Genomic DNA, 21,420 nt, shown 5'->3' on the forward strand with positions numbered 1-21,420 from the left:
GCCAGGTAGTGATTTTATGATTTGTCTCAGTGCTGATGGAAGCTTTGGAGACTAATGCAGATTCTGAGAGGAAGAGAGCTGAGAGACTAAATAGGCCTTTCAACTCGCCAGAGAACAAGGCATCCTGAGGAAATGTGGAAATCAAAAACACATTTCTAGTCTCTTCCTGTCATTCTCTTATTGACGCATGTTTCATCTTCACTTCAAATGAACAACAAGCAAATAAATAATACAGTTGGGATTTGCAAACCAGTGTGATATCTGAATTTAAAGTCAATATCAAAGGACATGTGCAATGAAATTTACTTTCATAATGCAACTTTTTTCAGGATGTTAAATGTGAATAAACAATTTAGAGGTGAAATGAAGTTGTGCCATATAAATACATTTAAAAAAAAAAGTTATTTCAAACCATGGTGTCAACTTTGGACGATCCCCGGGAAAAAAAAAATGCCCACTGATTGAAGCTTAAAGGGATATTTAATAAAAAAAGGAAAATGCTGTCATTATTTATTTACCCTCATGTCATACAAAATGCTGTGAGACTAACTTTCTTCTATGGAAGAGATTTTGAAAAATGTCTTTTTTTTTGTCCATACAATAATAGTCAATGAGATGCAATGTAATTTGGACGCCAATGTTCTCCAAGATATCTTCTTTTGTGATGCGAATTAAAAAGTTTGAAACAACATTTTTCGGCAGAACAGTGTTAATTTCGTTAATGAAGACTATGATGAAAAATGTTCGTTGACAAGCTTTTTTCCCATGACTAAGATGAGACTAAGACGAGACGACAATAAGGTCAATAAATGATAACTAAGACTAAATCAACATGCAATTTCGTTGACGAAAAAAGACGAGACTAAAATTTATTCAAAAAGATAAAAACCTCTTTTTATTTTCGTCAAAGAAAAGGAGACAAAATGTTATTGCAGACTGATGTACACGACTCTACTATGCGAGCTTTCATGAGTGCGGTTGCCAGATATCAAGAGTTCTAATCCCCAAATCAGAGCATCGCTGTTACAAGCATACATTTTCTGCTTAGTCTTTTGATTATTTTAAGCAATCTGGCAACCAAGCGAACGCGCTAGCTCCTCAATGCAGAAGCACTGTCGCAGATGATCTGAAAAACAAACAAGCTGGAGCTTAGCATTTAAATGAAAGCCTCATTCAGCCATTCAGTGTTCATGAGATCTCACTATATCGTTTGCGATTGTGATCGCTAAATAAATACACTTAATCACTGTTGTTTTAATAGAGAAATAGACTATTGCAATTAAGGAATTAGTGGAATTACTAGGAATTTCAATGTTATAATATTTTTCCTTTGTTTTAGCTGTTTTCATAATGTAGAAAGATAGACTGCATAAGTCTTTGGTGTTGATTTATATAATAAAAAGCCTAAAATAAATCAGTATACTAGATGAGGTAAAATACACCATGTATGTTTGTGTCCACATTCTATTGTTTTGTGCTTACTCGAGAATACCTGCAATACCTGAAATGCAAAAGTAAATTTCTCAAATGACAACAATCTTTACGATTATAATTTTGAGAAAAACTTTTTTTTTTTTTTTTTTTGAAGTTTAACCATTACACAGAATGACGAAAATGTAACTAATATTTCATTGACTAAAAAACCTAACTAAAATACTCATACATTTAATTGAATATACAAAAACAGGACAAGTTTGTTTAAATATGATAACTAAAATGTACATTTGAGTAGGGCTAAGACTAAATTAAAAATGGCTAGCAAAATTAATACTGCTGTACGGTTAATTAATAATAATCTTGTTGCTAAAATGTCAAATTTTCATTGACTAAAACTAGACTAAATTGTTGAGACTTTTAGTCGACTAAAACTTGAATAAAACGAAATAGGATAAGGTTGACTAAATATGATAAAAACTAACAGGGACATTTTAGCCCGGGACTAAGACTAAAATGAAAATAGCTGAAAAAATTAAACTTTTAACATCATAGTATTCACACTTTGGGGAAATCAGCATACAAACTGGTCATATAAACACTGCAAAAATCCTATTTTTAATTAATATTTTAGTCTAATTTTCCAGTTAAAATACTAAAAAGAAAAGCTTGAAACAAGAAAAATGTATGTTTTGAAAAAAGTGAGGAAAAAACTGTGCTGGAGCAATAAGATCAAATATAATTATACTGATGATATAATCTCCAACACTGAATCTTAGCATCTTTCAGTATTGCATGTCAAGTACATTTATCTATTTTAACTTGAAAATATGACAGAAATATTAGCATTTTTGTATTTTTTTTTATTATGTTGTATTGAAAAACATGTTAAAAAAGACTAGTTAAACTTATGCAAGTTAAGCTGAAATATTAGAAAGTAAAAAAAAAAAAATAACTTTTAAAGCCAATTGTATTGACAGATTTAGTAAAGTTACTGATTGTTTTTTTTTCCATATTGTTTCCATATTGACTAAGATTAAAACACTGAAAGACAAAATTACACAGACAGATAAAAAGACATCAGGCTGCTCAATGCAGACCCTGAAGGTGTTATAGTGAACTAACAAGTGCACACTGAGGTGTAACCTTACACTGCTGGAGCTGACTGCTAGCATCCCTCCTACATGCGCTGGCATGAGCCAAAACTCTTTCCGCACCCGAGCACAGGGCCACGTACCTCCTCCCTGTGATCTATACCACCTACCCCCACTGCAGATGCTGTTTACAGACGGAACTGGCATCTGGCTCTACATCTTTCTCTTTAAGAAATGTGAGGGAACGGATGAGTTGAGAGATTTTTAGTGGTTATTTTGTTCCCGTTTCTTTTAATTTATCAGAGGCCTCACCCCTGACGTGCAGCGCCACAGAGAGGACAGCTGTCTCACTGAACGTGCCAGAAGCCGAAGGCCAGTGCAAACTGTTCTCGAGCTTCTACTTTGCAAATTTGGGTTGCACTTAATGCGGATAAGCTCTGGGCTAATGGACTTTTTTAAATCTTGAACCAAAGTAGGTTCAATATCTTCTCACTTACGGCCTACTTGAGGTGAATGGAATGGGAAATTGTTTCTAAGGTATGCCGTTTTTTAAAAAATAAGAACCAATCTGTCAGCATCTTGATTTCATACAATTAATATAAGTATAATTAATATGAGAAAAGCAAGGAGAGAATGAGTGAGGCACTTTCTTGTTTTCCAAAAAGCATGCCAAAATGGCAAGCAAGCCAAATCACAGAGAAATCTCTGGTTTGTTTCAAAGATTTCGCCAAAACAACCTGGTCTGTATGAAAATAGTCACTGAATCAACTGCAGAGTTATGATCAGCTCATGCCATTCACATCATTTTGATGCTTCATTTTTTTCCTCAAAAAAAAAGGGCTGCACGATTAATGGAAATAATTACACTAAGCCATATTGTGATTTTTTTGTCAAATCACATTTGGAAACCCAACACGAGTCAACAAGAAGAAGCACTTGTAAACCAGATGTTGTCAACAAAAAAAGAAGCTTTAATGGCTTTCTGCCAAAAAAAAAGATGGTTTAACATTTGAAAAAAAAAGAAATTAAAGACAGTCATAAATTTTATTATTGAAGTTTTACTGTAATATATATATATATATATATATATATATATATATATATATATATATATATATATATATATATATATATTTATTATTGAAGTTTTACTGTATAATGTACATTAAAATGATTAAATACTTGATTTTTAAGTTTACAGTGAAATATTACAATTTCAATTAGAGTCCGACCGATATATCAGCCGGCCGATATTATCGGCCGATATGAGCTAATTGCATTTACATCGGCATCGGCGTTTATAACGGCCGATGAAACATAAATAAAAAACAGAGTCTCATGCTTCACTCATGTTATGAGTGTTGCATAGTTTGCCCAGCAGAGGGAGCTCTGCAGCTCCCCAGTTGACAACAGCGCCAGAAAAATCCACTACAGAAGAAAGCTATCAGCCGAGCCACTGAGATGTACTCTTTTGACGGTGAGTCTGTTGTTCGTCATGTGAAATGATTGTAGATTTAGTTCATACACTGTATATAAAAACAGTGTGGTAGTTCTAGCTAACGGTCCTATCATTATCACTTCTAAATATTCTGTAACATCACTTACAGCCGCTAATGCATTGCTATATTAGATTAGCCACAAAGCTAATACCATGTTTATCAGTGGAAGAGCGCGAACGTCAATAAGAGGTCAAACTATAACGTTAGCGTTTAACTTATTCTAAATATATCTGCAGTGTTTCCCACATAATGACCGCGTAACTGTGGCAGGGGGGCGCATGTAGTCAATGACTAGAAGTTATGTACAGCGTGCCTCAAAAAAAAAAAAAACAGTTACGTTATTCTAACGCAAACATAGCTTCCTTTTTAGCAGGCCCCTTAAATGCTTGCTATTAACTTGTTTGAAGGTGGTTCTTCTCAAAATTGACAGCGGTGTGTTCATGACACTAACGTTAACCATTCAACTTCGAATTGATTCCGTAATCTTCCGAGTAACAGTAGGCTAACTTTACGTTCGCCAGCGCATGACGATGTTTTGATTCAGACTGCACAAAGAGAAGAGGAGAAGATATACGGGTCCGTTGTGAATGTGTCTGTGAGAGCAAATATAGTGTAGTTACAGTAACTACAGTAGGTGCGTCAGAAATGATTAAACCAGAGGGGACATGTAAATAAATGTGAGCTGAACAAGCGCTTTTTTTCTTCTTTTTTTACAGATTGTTTCAAATCAGCTTTACAGACATAACAGGAAAATGTTGTAATAATATAGTTAAATATAAGTAGGTAATAGGTAATACCTATTGCTTGACAAAAAAAAAATATATATATATATATATATATATATTTCTCTATATTTCTCATTTTTGCCTATGTAGGAGATCCCTGTTTATTATTATTATAATTCTAATGATGACATGAGTAATGATACATGGTGATATTATTAATACACATGCTTATTCTTTCTCTGTCTCTCTTTCTGCCCTACAGATGGCTGAAAAAGGTGAACGCTGTAGCAGCAAAGTGTGGGACTACTTCTGCAAAGATTCCTCTAATGCAGTGTTCTTTTGATCATTAAAAAAATATATACTTTGATGTGCAATTGTTTAGTCATTGAGACTGTAATCTAAGGCTTTTTTAACATAATCCCTTCTGGAAAATGGTTTTATACAGCCCACATACATAGAACAGGCAGATATTTTACTATTGAATGTTGTGTAAGTGTAGTTTATAGGAAATGGGTCTAATATCCAGTTTATTTTCAAAATCAAAAATATCGGCTTATAAATCGGCTCTTTTCGAGTTAATATCGGCATCGGCATCGGCCCCCAAAATCCATATCGGTCGGGCTCTAATTTCAATATTCATTTTTTTTTTTATATCTACATTTATTTAGTAATAATAATTAACAGATTACATAATTTTCACCAGAAAACTCAAAAATCATGGTCATATTTTGCAGAAATGAACAAAATAGCATTACTCATCTAACCCAGAGTTAATATGGCTACAAGAAACCTGCAAAAAAATTTAGATTTAGTGCTGTCGACTCAATTTGGCGGGATACTAGCTATGATATGATCACAGATAACCACAGATAAAACCAACAGATTCCAGAAACCAGCATATTCATCCATGCAATATAATTCACTTATGTACTTCTTCCCAAGGGTTACTTTAAAAGTTTATTTATCAGTTCAGGAAAGTGCATTTCCAACTCCTTCTAAAGCATGACTACCAGGTGTTTCATGTAACTTCCTGCTGACATCAGTGAAGGCCGAACACCTCCTGATCCTTCACAGCACTCCTTTCTGAATTCCCCACACAAACTCTACATCTCCAAATCTCAGAGGCCCTGGATTCAAGTGTTCATGAGTGGGAGAGGCCGGGATGGTTTATTCTAAGGGAGAATCTGACCGTAGAAGCTCTTGTGGTGTTACTGTGAAGCTCCAGTATTGATCGCAGCTTTAACACAGGACCCCCTGCCCGGATGAAGAAACGACTCTCACACCAAGGTAAGGGTGGTACGATTCAGAGCGAGGATGGTATGATTCCACTGAAGGGGCCTTGGGGTACATTTCAAAGCGGGAACAGGCTTTGTGGATTCAAACTGCCGATTCTCTGAATTTGCCCACTTCACCATTCAAAGCCACTTCAGATCTTTCTGTGGTTGCCAAAACTCTGGGTTGAAGTCAACATAAAATGACATTTGCAACCCATTTTACTTCCACACTACTACATATTTCTGATTCAGACAAGGACAAAAATAAATAACTAAATGAAATGTAGCGCAGGACTTGATCCATCAGAAATGGATTGGATCATGAAAAGTGGGAGTTCTGTACCACAATGGAGCCAGAGCAAGATTGTAGAGGAATACTGATCTGTTGAGACTTCAAAAGATGCACTTTAAGGAAGCTTTTTAACCAGGATTTGCAAGAGATGCCTAAATAGATGCTTGAATATTGGTTAACACTAGACACTGTTGGTTAACATAAACCAATAGGCTGTGCAACCTAGAGGAAGTATGCCAAAAGGAAAGTTCTGTCAGAGGTGAAACTACGGATGAACCTGTTTAAAATAAATCTTGTCAATAATGATGAGTTAATGTCCAATAACTAATAAGTGGCCAAAATTATACTATAAAACAACTAAAAAAAAAGTAAACTATTATAAGTAATTTTAAATATACATTTACAATGCACAGCATGAAAAATTGAAATTCATATTGAGTTGCGTTAATGACCTTTAACAGTGTTATTAAATAAAGGCTTTTTTTTTTAAAGATTAACTCTAAACTTATGTGAGCATAACATGATGGCAAAGGTCATCTAAAAACTTTAAAACTGAGGGAAAAAACATACACATAAATATCCAATATTGGCTAGTGTATCGAATGTTGACTGATGCTGATTTTTAAAAAAAATAAATAATTAGAAAAATCGCTTAAGATATTTATCCCTTTAAATATTTTTCCCTTTTTAGTAAAAATCAACCTACAAATGACTATATTATAAAATGTATCTAATATTTGTCTCTGCACATTATTCTGGGATAATTCAAGAATTATTACTCATGTCAAAACACAAAAAAATTCAAGCAATTCAAACTGAACCGAGTGAAATATCTGGTGACTGCAGATTCATAATGCAAACACTGTCATATAGGTAGAATTTCAACATCAAGACACCACAGGGGTCTTCAATTTAACATTGAAAGTCCAGCACCACATAGAGGGTAAAATAACCAACCCATCCTTGTCTACCATCAATTAAATATGTGTCTTTCCTCAAAGGAATGAGACAGGCTTTAATGAACACACCTTGCAGGAAGAGAGCGAGCGAGAGACAGGGCTGTCAATAACATTAATGCGTTTATTCTAAACACTCTCGTGCCCTCCTGGTGGGCATCAGTCTCTTCTATGGAAGCTATGATCAAGGGCTTCGCCACCAGCCAATCACTAGTTGCCCAGCGACTCACCCTGGGATGCATGGGGCGCACAGCATGAGCCGCTGGAGGTGCTTGATGCTGGATTGTGAGGTGAAACCGCAGACCTGCCAGAGTGACTCCCCGTCAGCATAATTAAGAGAGAGGGTTTTTTGGTTGTGTGACTTCAGACTGCATTACTTATCTCTTCCTTCCACCCTCTTGCTCCCTCTTTTCCTCTCACATCTTCTTCCTGCCATGTCTTTGAGAATTGATTTTAACGCCCCTGGTGTGCTTAGAAAAGGACTAAAAAAATAATAGAAAGGGAATGACGGGTACAAGTCAGGCCTTAAAGGAAAAAAGGAGAACGAGGGACAAAAAGTCGAAAAGAAAACAAAAAGGAAAAAGGTTGAGCCTTGGCCTAGTATATGGTACACAAATTTGGCTCATGTTATCTCTCTTACATGTCATATTTCAACAGGGCATCTTGCTTTTAATAATAATTATTATGAATGTATTAAATAACAAATTTTAACAACATAAGGGCAGTTCCCTTTAGCCCAATTGATGCCGCTCTGAAGTGATGCTTGAGAAAAAGATTCCTCTGTCATCATTTTCTTTCCTTACATCCTTTCCACTTATCCTAACGGGGTTGGAGCTAAGACGCGAGGAAAGGAAACAAGGATGCACAAATAAGAAATGAGAAGCACCCCATGCAACACAGGCACCTCCTCCATCACGAGTGGACACACCCCTTTCTGGTGTTTGGCTACAAGTGTGTTTTGGTGTTCGGCCTGATCCACTTTCAACAGCGCTTCTCAGAAATCGCTTACTGCACCTTTAAATCAAGATTGAGAGAAATATGCGAGATCGATCTTTAAGACTAGAAAAAAGCAACAACAAAGTCTGATCATTCAAATTCTGTCGATTTTATATGGTAATTCAAACAATAAATGCCGTTTGGACGCATCGTTTGATGTGGCGTAACAGATCGCTGAATAGACGTCTTATTTAAAAATCAATATTATTTGTAGTTTGAACTATTTTATACCATTAGAATTCAATATGTAAATACTTAATTCTAATATAATTATAATTAATACTTTTACCCTTCACATAATTTGAGCATCATGCATTCAACCATCACAGATTTCTATGCAACTTCTTCAGAGGGGGGGAAATAATTTTAAAAAACAAAGTACACCTAACCCTTAGAAAAGAAACTTGTCTTCACAACAAAACACATATCATGCCTGTAACAAACTGTTACGCAAAAAAATGTATTTAGGATTAGGGGTATGTCCAGGGGACAGATTGGTCACCTCGTCTGGGAGCTGCTGGTAGATGGTCTCTGCTGTGGCGAGGATGAGGAGCGGTGTGAATGAGGGTACATCCTGCAGGAGTGTGAGGAAGCTGCTCTTGACCGTCTCACTGATGGCCTCCCACCAGTCACTGATGTGAGGCATGTAGATGATGCTGGGTACACAGCGCCGAGCCTCACGAAACACCTACACACAGACCAGACCTTACAAATGACCGCATTCACTCCTATGTAGAAAATAAGGTGGATAGCGTGCGCTGACTATCATCATCACACATTTTAAGCACAAAACTAGTACTACAAGCCCACAGCACCACACACTGGACGTGTGAAGTCTTTAAAAATGATGTCGTGTTTTTCGGCTTGCCTGAGCACAGGACTCCTCTGGGGTTTTGGCACTGACGGAGTATAGCGTGGGTAGGTCAAGACGGTGCACAGTGAACTTCTCCAGGTGGTGCAGCACAGCAGGGGCCAGGTGTGTGCTCTGCCCCGCGCCCTGGGGTCCCGTCAGCAGCAGCCGTGGCCGGTAAGAGGTGGGCTGCTTGTAGGCAGAACTGAAACAAAAAGAAAAAGGTCACTATCTATCCATCCATCGGTCTAGGTGAGCTAGAAACGTTCAATTCAAACCTAGAAGCACAGAAATGCTGACTACACAGAAGCTAGTTTTGAGAAACTGCCTCAGTTTCTCATTTAGGAAGAGGTGCTGACAACTGCAATAAAGCTACGATGGTTAAATAAAACTCCAATAATAAAGAGAAATAAATAAGGTAATTGGAAAAGTTGGCAGCATTTTAGGGAGGACAAATTTTCATGCATTTGACATTTATACTGTATATTAATATATTAGGATGAACCACTTGCCAACATCTCATTTAAATGTGAGGAGCTGCAAGTATGGATGATCACAAGCTAATGTCATAAAACACCGTTTTACTGAACCGTGAAGAACAAATCAATGCAAACGCGATTGAAGTAGGTCCGCTGAGGAACACAAGCAGTCTCAGTGCAGACTGTTAGTCCTGCAACATACCAACAGATGGCAGCAACACAAAGCATTTGATTTTATCATGCAAACCCCCTCAGACAAAGTTTTGTTTGTTTATTTTCTTTTGTCATAACAGCATTAAAATTGCAACTTAAGCATAATAAATGAAGGGCCTCGGTGTATTGATTATTAAAGTGTGCTGAGGATGGAAGCGGAGTTCTGTATGAATTCGACTGACTCACGTGGTAAAGTGGAGAAAGGGTTTGTGTGTTGTGCAGGAAGCTGCTTCCTTCGGCGATCCTGACTGAGTTTCATAAATGGAAGGAGCACCAAGACATTCCTCGTCCTCGCTGTACGAGTCCTCCACCAACAGATGATTGTCAGTGTCTGAAATAACAGAGAACAGAGAAACAACTTTATATTTCTGCTGACATTTCTTCAGCTTCAGAGTGGTTTACAAAAAAAGCAGTTTAACTAAAACAGAAAACAAATGAAACAACATGCAGCAGGAAAAGTGCTTTGATTTGAATAGTATTGGGGAAAGTTACTCTGATAGACAAATTAAAAAAAAATACATAAACATAATAATATAATGATTTTATTTATAAAAATAAAAGGACAATCTTGCACTTTTTACATACACACACACACACACACACACACACACATATATGTATATGTGTACATATCAACCTTGGCAATTGAATCGCCATTGGCTAGTAAATTTTTCTGTCTACTCGCCAGACTGAAAGTACACTCTTACATCAGTCAGTCAAGCAGTTGAGCAGTATAATATGACAATCAAGTATTATTTAATAATAGAAGTTTAGTAATTAGAATTAAAACTTGCTAACCATGCGTGAATGCAAATTAGCTATTTTAACTGAACTTGGCTGGTGGTGGTGTTTTTTTTTTGGTCATTCAGTGTTCCTGGAAAAAACTAACAATAATACTGATAAGATGATAATAATAATAATAATAATAATAATAATAATAATATACTAATTCTACTACTAAGAACAATATAAAACGCACCAAGGATTAAAGTGCCCCTATTATGGGTAATGAAAGGTTCATATTTTGGTTTTGGGAGTCCCCAAAAACAGGTTGACATGCACGCCAGGTCAAAAAACACTTTTATAGTCTTATAATATGCATTTATTTTTACCTTACTTGCTCAACGACTCCCAAACGATTCGCTCAACGATTCAAGGGCATAAGTAAGTAATTAGGCATAATAAAAATATAAAATCTGTCTTGTAAATCTTTAACGATTAAAAAGTTCTTCTAGATCTAAAAAATCTTCTAGAGGAAAAAGTTTCCATTAATTCAAAAATCAACAATTTATGAAATATGTAATAATATAATAATAATGAACAAACTCAATCCAGGAAAACTAAAATCTCTCACTAACTGTCAATTCATTTTTGACATATGAAGTTTCTCTTAAAACAAGCAGTTAAACTGAATAATTACAGCAGAGAAAAGCTCAAAACTAAATGGTGGGATGAGTCACATGACTTGTTAAAAAGAGAGCAGTCATTAAAAAAAACTGGGAAATTTCTATTTCCAGCAGTAATATGAGGTGGTAATTATAAAGCTCTGTATGTAAGGCACAAAAAATAGATCTGAATGGCTGATGAAACACCTAAATGAGAAAAGAAGGGCAAAGGGAAAAAACTAATTAAAGCAATTATTGTACCCGTGATGTATAGTAGAAATAACTCACTGAACAACATAAAATCCAACAGCAGCAAATGGGAGCGTACCATGTGTGTGTTCCCTGTGCAGGAGCTCTGCGTGGGGGAAGACTCGCATCAGGCAGGCCAGCGTTCGGGCCAGTGTGGGCTCCAGCAGGGGCTTCAACACGGAGGAAAGGGCCTGGCCGGGAGGAGCCAGGGCCCTTTGACCCGCAGGTATTATGGAGCGCAGAGCACGACCAAAGTCCTGTGGCCCCAAAACGATGGAGCCCACGTCAAGCTGGTAACGCTGGCTGCTGCCGTAGATCTGAGGATAGCACCGCCGCAGAGCCGCTAGAGCAGCCTCTGTGCAAAGTGCTTTGATGTCAGCCCCACAGTAACCTGAGACACAGCAGAGTTAGACACTCATCTGGACAAGAACATCACTCTGTGGCCACCTTTAATACTGTTCAAAAATATTAGTAAATTGTTAACTTTAAATATTTACAACCTAACAGTTGCATAATTACACAAAATAAAGAGGTATCAAATAAAGTAATAAAATCTCATTTTTGTTTAAATGTTTCACAATTCTTTTTATTTTTTTTTGGTTTCCATTTAATGGTTAAAAAAATTCGAAATGGTTAGATATTTGAAAAGATAAAATAAAAAGATATTGTTTAAACTTTATTATTATTATTATTATTTATATAAGAAGCACAGTCTAAGTTGACAGAATAGCCTAGCTTTCAGTGAAAATATTAATACTGTGTTTCATTCAACAACTCAATGTTTACATTTTTTAATTTTATAGTTGGGAAAACAAACTGCTATTTGATTTTGGACTTTAAGCTACAAACAAACAATAACAAAAAAGATACATTTTGAAAGCAAATAAAATGTTTCTACATCAAATAATAATAGATCTGTTGAACAAACATTGACACCTGTGTAAAATAGTCAATTATCTGATTATGGGATCAACATTTGTTTCTTTATGTTTCGTCTTCCAAACATCTGACCTAAAAACACTTTATGGTCTTGAGAAATCAAGTAGAAATAACTCACTGACTTTGAATATAGATTAAACAAACATGTACTGATTGCCTGCGATTTTGTCACTTTGCAGCATTTCACTATCAGTGAAGAAAGAAATGACTTGAAACTAGGGATGTTCATTTTAACCAGTTAACCGACCATTAAGAATTTTGACCAATTACTACAATCAGTTAAACCAGGGTTTCCCAAAGTGGTGCTTCGTGAGGGAATTCAATAAAAATTTTTAGCAAATAAATGTTTTTTATACAGTCTCTGGTTGGTACACATGGTATGCCTTTGAGTTAATACCATTAACAAATGAATTAAAAAAATAATAATAATTAAAAAGTTTTTGCAAAGAAATGTTACAGGATTATACAAATGTGATGTAAATGTAAAATCTTAAATGTATAAAAAATAATTATCTTTTGGGGAAACCCTGTATAAAAAAAAATTATTATGATAAAAAAAATTGTAATAACATTGTTTTATTTATTTATTTATTTTCAGTAATTTATCAAAACATTTAAAAAGGTTATAACAATATAAACGACAAGCCAAAACTAATTCATTTAGGCTAAAACGAAACTAAATCCAACATTGGGTCTCTCATTCGACACAAAATCAAATGTTCCCATATTCGCGATGTATTTAAATGCCAAATTTAAATTTTATTTATTATGTAGCCTACTTCACTGCCGTTCCAATATCCAAAATATTTGGCATAACATCACGACGGTATGGTGATAACACTTAACGTCACAGATTTTACTACATAGGCCTATTTAAACTGAACAGTGTGTGTTTTTTTTCCATATGTTTGACTGACTGTATTTTATTATGATAATGAACAGGATGCATTGTCAAGGTAGCAAAGCTTAACTGTGCGTGCAGAATTTTTTCCTTCTAACAGTGGAAGCAACTACTGCTTTTAGTCATAGATAATTGGAATTGTAAAAGTTTGCCTTTATTTGTGTACATTCATAATAAAAACAAATCTTTGTGCTTTTGTAAAACAAGCCATCAGCTTTCTGCCGTCCGTTTCCTTTCACGCAGCACAAAAATGAACCAAAACTCTGCATACTACTATACTTGTTGCACAGTTTTTCGTTCATTTTCTTAATTTATTAAGTAAAAATATATTTTTCGTATCGTTCCCTATTTATTCATTTTATATATGTAGCCTAGCTTTATTATGTTTTTCTCTCATACCAGAAAACCTTCAAAAAAATTATGCGATATGAAAACCATGTATATCCTCGTGTTCTGTTGTTTGCTGCTTTTTGTGCATGTAAAATTAATCCCCGGGAAACAAACGTTAGTATTTTTTAATGGGTCACATACACTTTATCCTTTCTAATTTAATCCAATTCTAATTTAAAATAATCTTGTCGGTTAACGGTTAATAATCGGTTAACGAACGTCGGTTAGGAAAAATAACCGAAATAAACATCCCTACTTGAAACAAAACGTGTTCATGCTGCAACTAGTTGGGTTGAGATATAGAGCTGAAGCTAGAAAAGCATCACTTTCTCATCCATCTTACCGACACATTTCTCAGCTAGCTCATCTATGAAGGGTTCAGCTAGCTTGGGGCTCCAGTCCCTGGTGTGGATTTCTAAAATGTGCTTTCGAGCCTGTTGATGAGCATAAACACAAACACAGACAGTGTACAGATAAAACAAGGCACTTCAAAACGCACAGCAAAACTGTTTTGATCATAAACACTTAACAAATGGGCTGGTGAAAACATTAGTGCTAACGTTTGATTAGCCAGCACCCTGCTGTGAAGACAAACTGCACACACATCTAGAAATCAGACTAGCACTGAGCTGACCTCATATCACAACAACTTCAAAAACAAAGCTCAGGCATAGATGATGCACAAAATATAAGGGTGTACATATGTTGACAATTATATAAGTTGTGTTCTAGCTTGATAAATTGTATTCAATGTAAACTGAGCTGTTTCTAGTCTAGTTAGTTTGTTACCACCATTTTAGAGTCTAAATTTTCTGCAACAAATAAAATAAATAAATAGAGTTTGTATTTTTCAGCACATCAAGTTCTCTCAATACTATTTTTTATTTTAATAAATGACTCTAAATGACAAAAACAATAAAATAATAACATAATAAAATATAAATGTATATATAATACTACAAAAGTAGTGTAATGTGCACTTTTTCATTTAAAAGTACTGCTATATGAACAAAAATGCAATAACATTTGGTTTATTTGAGCCCACTACTGAATACACCGTATATTAAATATTTTGTATTTTCTCATTACAAGTTATGTTTTAAATTATAATTCATAATAAACAACTCTGATTAATTAAATAAAATGTTATGGACTGAAACCATTAGTAAAAATGTATTGTATCTTTCCAATTAAATGCTTTTTTTTCTTTACAAATTACATGTAAATTTTGACAAACAACCCAAACCCTAAAAATTTTAATTTTCATGGTTTTAATTATATTTTAAATTGCCAATTTTTTAAGTCTAAAACTTTTGGATCCCATTCAATAAAATAATACTACTCATTATAGTAATTCAACAAAATATTACTGCATTAAATTCTTCTGATTATTGTTTTCAACCCATTGTTTCTGATGTCATTGGGATTTAGAATACACTGATCTGTTTAATGTTAAATGATGTTTAATGTTCTCACTTTATCTGAAATCTCATTTTTGTGCACAGTACTGCTCTGACTGTTGGATAGGAAAATATATCATCTAACGTTATAATATCTCCCTCAATGACTAGTTAGTGTCTACATATATGTAGTTTGAAGTGCTCAATACTTAGTACAACTTTATACATACAATTTTCGAGTTACTCATAGGTAACATTTAAGCCTTTAACGCCGGTCATTTTTTTTTATATCAGCAGAGATCAGCATACTAAACTAATCTCAACAAAATTAACTGGCATTCCGTTTATCAAGATGTCAACGAGCCTGGCAAACAGAATCTGTGAGATTATCGCAGATAAAAGACAAATTTTTGCTACCAAACAAGCTGCAAAAAACTTGAAACTGAGCTGTCAGACAATTCCAGGAGAAGTGTTTTGAGTGAGAGACACAAGGATGCTATGGGACATCGAATGTCAGTTGGCTGCAAAATACTTTGTAGAAAAAGGATTTGCGCACCTTTTTATCTGGCAGGTTGAACAGAAACTCCCGGTCAAAGCGCCCGGGCCTCCTGAGTGCAGGGTCAATAGAGTCAAGTCTATTTGTAGCACCGATGACCACTATCTCCCCCCGGCTGTCCAAACCATCCATCAGTGCCAGTAATGTAGACACTATGGAGCTAAAACATAAAAAGAGAAAACAAAATGACTGGCTAAACTCGTCAAATGTAAAATGAATAGGTGTTGATGTGTGAATGTGGGTAGTACATCAAACTCTTTAAAAGAGCAAGAAAAATCTTGTTTTCCATCATATACTCCTTGTAATACCAAAAGCCTTTGTGTGGAAACCATATCGAGCTACTTGATTTCTTCAGGAGCTTTTCTAATCCTGATGATGAAACCTTCTGCAATCCCCACCGCATTAATTCGAATGCATTACCTGTGAATCTGATCCTGCCTACTGGAGCGAACAGGAGCGAGGCCATCAATCTCATCGAAAAAGATGATGGAGGGTCTCATGAGGTATGCCTGAAAGGACGAGAGGAAAACATCACCTGACTGGATGATCACACATCTAACACTTCAAAACAGCTGGAGAGAGAACAGAGCCTGACACCTGTTTTATAGGGATATATGATTCACTCCAAATCTAAAAAGACAACTTGTGATACACTACAAGAATCAACAAAGAGGAAAAAGAAGCTTTAGAGGACAAAAAAAAATAAAAATAAAAATAATTCTGAAAATATTTGACACTGTTTAAAGAAAACAGTACAAGTATACCAAAGCAGATTTTTTCCTTAAAAAAAAAAAAAATGGTAAAAGGTAGGTTCAGTTATGCTGCGTACACACACATATACATACACACAATTTTTCACAATAAAATGTATAGAAATCGAAAATTTATCCTAAACCTTGTGATTATTGCAAGGTTACTTGATGACTGAATAATAAAAAACTTATTTGACAAAAAAAAAAAGTATAGAAATCCACTAATATAATATAAATTAAAATAAATTTATACCTCATAAATTAAAATTTTCAGTAGTGGAAAACAGATTATTTTCATGATTTATTTTAGATTTTAAAGATTTTAGATACTAGATTTTCAATATAAGACTTTATTTAATATGTATTTTTTGACTAATAATAACTATTATTGTTGTTGTTGATGTTATTGTTAATATAACATGCATGACAAAATTGATTTAAAACTGCAACCTGCAAAGAGGTTTAACACTTAATTTAACATAAAACATTTTCAAATCATTTACCCTATCTTTTTTTTTTTCCTTAAAACAAACATCCAGGAATGTGCAATATCTGGTCATCAATGAATATCAGCTCACAGACAACAGAAACTATCTTAAAGTCATACTAGAGCCAGGATTGTGAGGTCGTCTACTAGTTCACCTGGTCAAAAAGTAGGCGGAGCTGGCGTTCAGACTCTCCCACCCATTTGCTGAGGCAGTCGGCTCCCTTGCGCATGAAAAAAGACACCTTCCTGTCACCCTGACTGCATTCATTGGCCAAAGCTCGCGCCACCAGCGTCTTCCCAGTTCCTGGAGGCCCATAAAACAGACATCCTCTGCAAAGCGGGGAAAACATTTTACAAATACATTAATGTCAACCTCTGACAGCACATCAACGGACACAGAATTAAACACAAAACTAAAAAATAATCATACACGCGAAAAACCTTACCTTGGGGGCTGGATCTTAAACTTCTCAAACACTTCTGGATATAATAAAGGAAAGACGACCATCTCTTTTAAAGACTGAATGTGATGGGAGAGACCTCCAATACTGTCAAACTTCACCTGCATTGAAAGAGACAAGGACATATGCTAACCCACAAAGCATCTTTTTCCTCAGTAAAGAAATGTAGAGAACACTGAGACTCACAGAAGTGTCCAGATTCATGGGATCCACATCTGCCAAACTAGCACCCACTTTTACTCTGTCTCGAAGCACACCGCTGGCCAGGTCCTCTGCCCGCAGGTTCATGGGCAGACACCTGTCACACAATAAAAAAACAAGCAACATCTAACCTTAGTAAAAGTTCACACACTTTAGCCATGTAATAAGTCACACATTGAGTGAATTAACAGTAGTTCTGTTTGATGATCACCTGTTACGAGCTCGGCTCATGCTTTTGCTTTTCCGCCTCTCAAAGCGCTCTTCATCAGACGATGATGTTGATTCACTACTGTGAATGGCATGTTTCTTTACTCTGGTGATGAAAACACAGCAGTGTTGTTTTAGTAGCATTGAGATTATATAATAGGTTTTATTAATAGGAAGTATTTTATATTAATATTTTTAGTGCTTAATTTTACATTTTGCTTTCATTTTAATGAAACAATTAATTTAAAGTTTAAAATTAAACATTTAAATAAAAGAATGAGAAATGTTGTCTTGGCAACTAGCTAAAATGAAAAAATTACATTTTAAAATATAATATTTTGTTTTACTTAACTTTAAATTAATTTCCATGATTTCTTTTTTCATGGTTTTAGTTAATTATAACAACCATGAAACAGAAAATATTGCCTTCCAAAAAGGAAGAATTAAGGCCATAAAAAATAACCATAATTCACCTAATATGGCTTCTTCTTGCAGGAGATCTGTGTGTGTCGAACAGAGAGCCCTTGCTCTGCTTCCTGTTCACTGGCTCTGAGAAAAAAAAAATGAAACACATTCAAAAGGCAAAATCTTTAAATTTTCTTTAAAATAGCCAATAATTGCACACACTGCATGGCATGGAAACATCTGAGGGTCATAAGGATGTTTTAGGAGCATGAATGAAAACTGTCTGAGCATAGATGCTCATGAGTGAAAGTGTCTGGAGCAAGTACCTATTGGGGGGGCTTCATATCGCTGCACAGTTTTACGCTGCCTGAGGTTATAAGGTCTGTCGTTCTCCTCTCCAGCCTCTTCTGCCTCATCTCCTTCATCGTCTTCATCATCATCAGCCTCCACATCTTCATCCTCCTCTTCCTCTTCGTGAGACTCAAAAATAAAAAAAAAAAAGAGAACTCTTTAGAACGAACAACAAACTAAACTTTTTCATCATCACAGTTGGAAATCAAAAAATGGCTTATATTCAGAACTTCTGCAGTGGAAAAGGACTTTTACACTTCATTTATTTCACGGGACACATCACATTCTTCACAAATGAAATATAATAAAGGTTTAGGACAGATCAAGAAGACAGATGACATTGTTAGAGGCAATAAATGTAAACGAACATTAATACAATTTATTTGATTTAGATAACAGAATTACTATGAAACTGGAACTGTTAAATGGAATTGGAAATGGAACCAGAATCACTGATTAAATTTCTTATAATTCGCCTGGTCATAAAAATTTTATTTAAATACAATAAGCTGCAATGATGCTTGGGAACATTAAACAAGCAACCTACACCAGATACAAATCACATGGCGTGATGCTACCAATGCACCAAAATTATTACTATTATTTTTTTTTTTACCAAAACTTTGAAACCTAAAGTTTTGAAAACCTGAGTAAACCGAGTTGTATGCAAACAATTAATTTGCGAAAAGGTCAGTTTCAGAGTCCACACATACCTTCAGTTCCCTCCTCCTCTTCGGGATCCTTTGACTTGCTCATGACTTTGTGATGCGCCTGCATTCCATACGTGTTCCTACGCAAAGATTTCCTCCTCTTCACGCGGGAGTACATGTCCATGTTTTCCTGCAGCAAAAAACAAATAAACATCTAAATGAGAAATGTGGCCGAATCAATGGAGTTTGTAGTACGTGAGTTTTGACTCATCAGTGGGTTCACATCCCACACTGAAGAGAAAGGCCAATGCTTCAGAGTAAGGCAGGATTTTAATAACCTCAATGTGGGCAATCGTTTGCTTAATGAGATGGAAAATAAGGCAGCCCAGTTGTTCTGCTGTTTAATCATCAGTGTTAAAAAATAGAAGGAGTCACCAGTTCAGTGTCCGTCCACATGCGGAGGCGCTCCACTTCCCGATTCTGCCGTATGCTGCTGATGTTGTCCATCTCTTGAAGGACTGCTTCTGCCGTACTAACAACAGACACGAGATTCACATGCATTCAATAACCAGACATTTTAGTCTCATGAAACAATTGTTCATAAACAAGTTTAATAAGTTTAACCCCATGAAGCCTAAAGCCTTGTCATATTTGATATGAAAAATTATAAAGCCTCTAAATTATCAACATGATCAAAACTTTAATGAAATACCGGTTGTACACAAGCCTTCTGTCCTCTGATTGAAAGGCTATACTACAACAGCATTTTAGACCTTTTAGTATAGTAGGTTTTCCTATCAAATCTTACTTAAGAACTTTTATATCGTTAGTTATATTTTAAGATGCAACTTGGATTTACTTGACTATCTATACATCCTTTTTTTTTTAATCATGTTAAAATGTGAGTAACAAATATGATCCACCGTGCTTTTGAGGAATGTTTATTTGTTCATCTCTCAATCATCATTGTACTACATTCCATTATATGTTTTGCCCCCCACCCCACCCCACCCCACCCAAAATAAAATCTACAAAGCTATAATTATAAAACTAAACATTTAATTATCATCTTACTAAAACATACTATTGGAAGATACAGATTGAATATTTATAAGCATTTTATATACTGTTATACAGATCTCACTGGCTACAATAAAGCAATCAGATTTTGAAAATAAAATGCAAATATAGAATTTGAATATTAACAGCTGCTTACTTAAATCCTCTTCGTCCCAAGTCAGACATAATATTAGCAGCTGCACCAAACTGCATATTGTTGCTCAGTTTGGGCCTCTGAATAAAACTCAGGTGTTTTTTTTTTTTTTTTTTACCTCTTCATGATTCATATTCTCTATGGAGCCATAAAAGCCTGATGTATCAAATATGATACTCAACAAAAAAACATAGGCCTACGCAAATTTCTGACTAGCACTTCATACGTCAGGCTTCACGGGGTTAATATGGAGGAACGTCATTCAGAATGAGTAAAGCAGCTCAAGCCATTCATGTGCAACACCAGCAGGTCTCCTCTCTCCAATACACTTCCACCATCTGTCTTTGATTCGCAGCAACATGTTACCTCATGCTAAAAACCTGATTAGGACACAACCCAGCTAATACATCATTAAAAATCTACTTCAAAATCAACCTTTTTTTAATACACAGCCAATATAATCATCAAATATAAACATACATGATTATTTGAAAAGATGTGAGTTTTGTTTCTGAATACTCAATGCAAAGAAACAGTGTCAATCAAGGGTGCTGTCACACTAGCACTTTTGGTGCGCACCTGGGTTCGACTGACATCAGAGTTCGGTACGTTTGGATGATGTGAACGCAGTCTTCCGAACTCTGGTGCGCACCCGCGAACCGTACACGAGTCTGCTTAAAAGGGGTACGGTTTAAGTGAACTCTGGTACGGTTTGCTGCTGATATGAACCCAATCATACCAAATCACAGAAGTGAACCGCTATTAATGACGTATTATTTGATGCAAAAAGCATGTTTGCATGTGTTTCACTCACTTTCCTGACGAGCGTAACTGACGTGCTGTAAGCAGAGAGAATTGTATATCTAATTTCTATTCGCCTTCACCGTTTTTAGAGCATTTGCAGTACATTCGTAAGACATATGTAAGTGGCGTTATGTACTGAAGTTTTGGAAACAAAACCAGTGGTTCAAAAAGAGAAATGTAAAATTGAAGAGAGCTATGCTACGAATTTTGCCGCCTTCTCCTGCGCAGTTGTTTCTAAGCAACGGTGTAAGCAGCTG

At 35.4% G+C, this 21,420-nt stretch overlaps 1 protein-coding gene across 2 annotated transcripts in view; it reads right to left on the reverse strand.

Annotated features, from left to right (window-relative positions):
- The window catches only part of atad2b (ATPase family AAA domain containing 2B), a 91,585-nt gene that overhangs the window by 63,906 nt on the left and 6,259 nt on the right, over positions 1 to 21,420 (reverse strand). For both annotated transcript variants that reach the window (XM_042747374.1, XM_042747375.1), the window contains exons 5-19: positions 19,582 to 19,678; positions 19,210 to 19,336; positions 18,472 to 18,627; positions 18,214 to 18,289; positions 17,745 to 17,846; positions 17,519 to 17,630; positions 17,318 to 17,433; positions 17,027 to 17,201; positions 16,053 to 16,141; positions 15,633 to 15,792; positions 14,020 to 14,110; positions 11,526 to 11,837; positions 9,999 to 10,143; positions 9,139 to 9,325; positions 8,773 to 8,958 (exon numbers count right to left, since the gene is read on the reverse strand). In XM_042747374.1, coding sequence (XP_042603308.1) covers positions 8,773 to 8,958; positions 9,139 to 9,325; positions 9,999 to 10,143; positions 11,526 to 11,837; positions 14,020 to 14,110; positions 15,633 to 15,792; positions 16,053 to 16,141; positions 17,027 to 17,201; positions 17,318 to 17,433; positions 17,519 to 17,630; positions 17,745 to 17,846; positions 18,214 to 18,289; positions 18,472 to 18,627; positions 19,210 to 19,336; positions 19,582 to 19,678 — 2,131 coding nt within the window. The remainder of the gene's footprint in view (positions 1 to 8,772; positions 8,959 to 9,138; positions 9,326 to 9,998; positions 10,144 to 11,525; positions 11,838 to 14,019; positions 14,111 to 15,632; positions 15,793 to 16,052; positions 16,142 to 17,026; positions 17,202 to 17,317; positions 17,434 to 17,518; positions 17,631 to 17,744; positions 17,847 to 18,213; positions 18,290 to 18,471; positions 18,628 to 19,209; positions 19,337 to 19,581; positions 19,679 to 21,420) is intronic.

The sequence above is a fragment of the Cyprinus carpio genome, chromosome B20 (genome assembly GCF_018340385.1).
Source record: "Cyprinus carpio isolate SPL01 chromosome B20, ASM1834038v1, whole genome shotgun sequence".
NCBI lineage: Eukaryota > Metazoa > Chordata > Actinopteri > Cypriniformes > Cyprinidae > Cyprinus > Cyprinus carpio.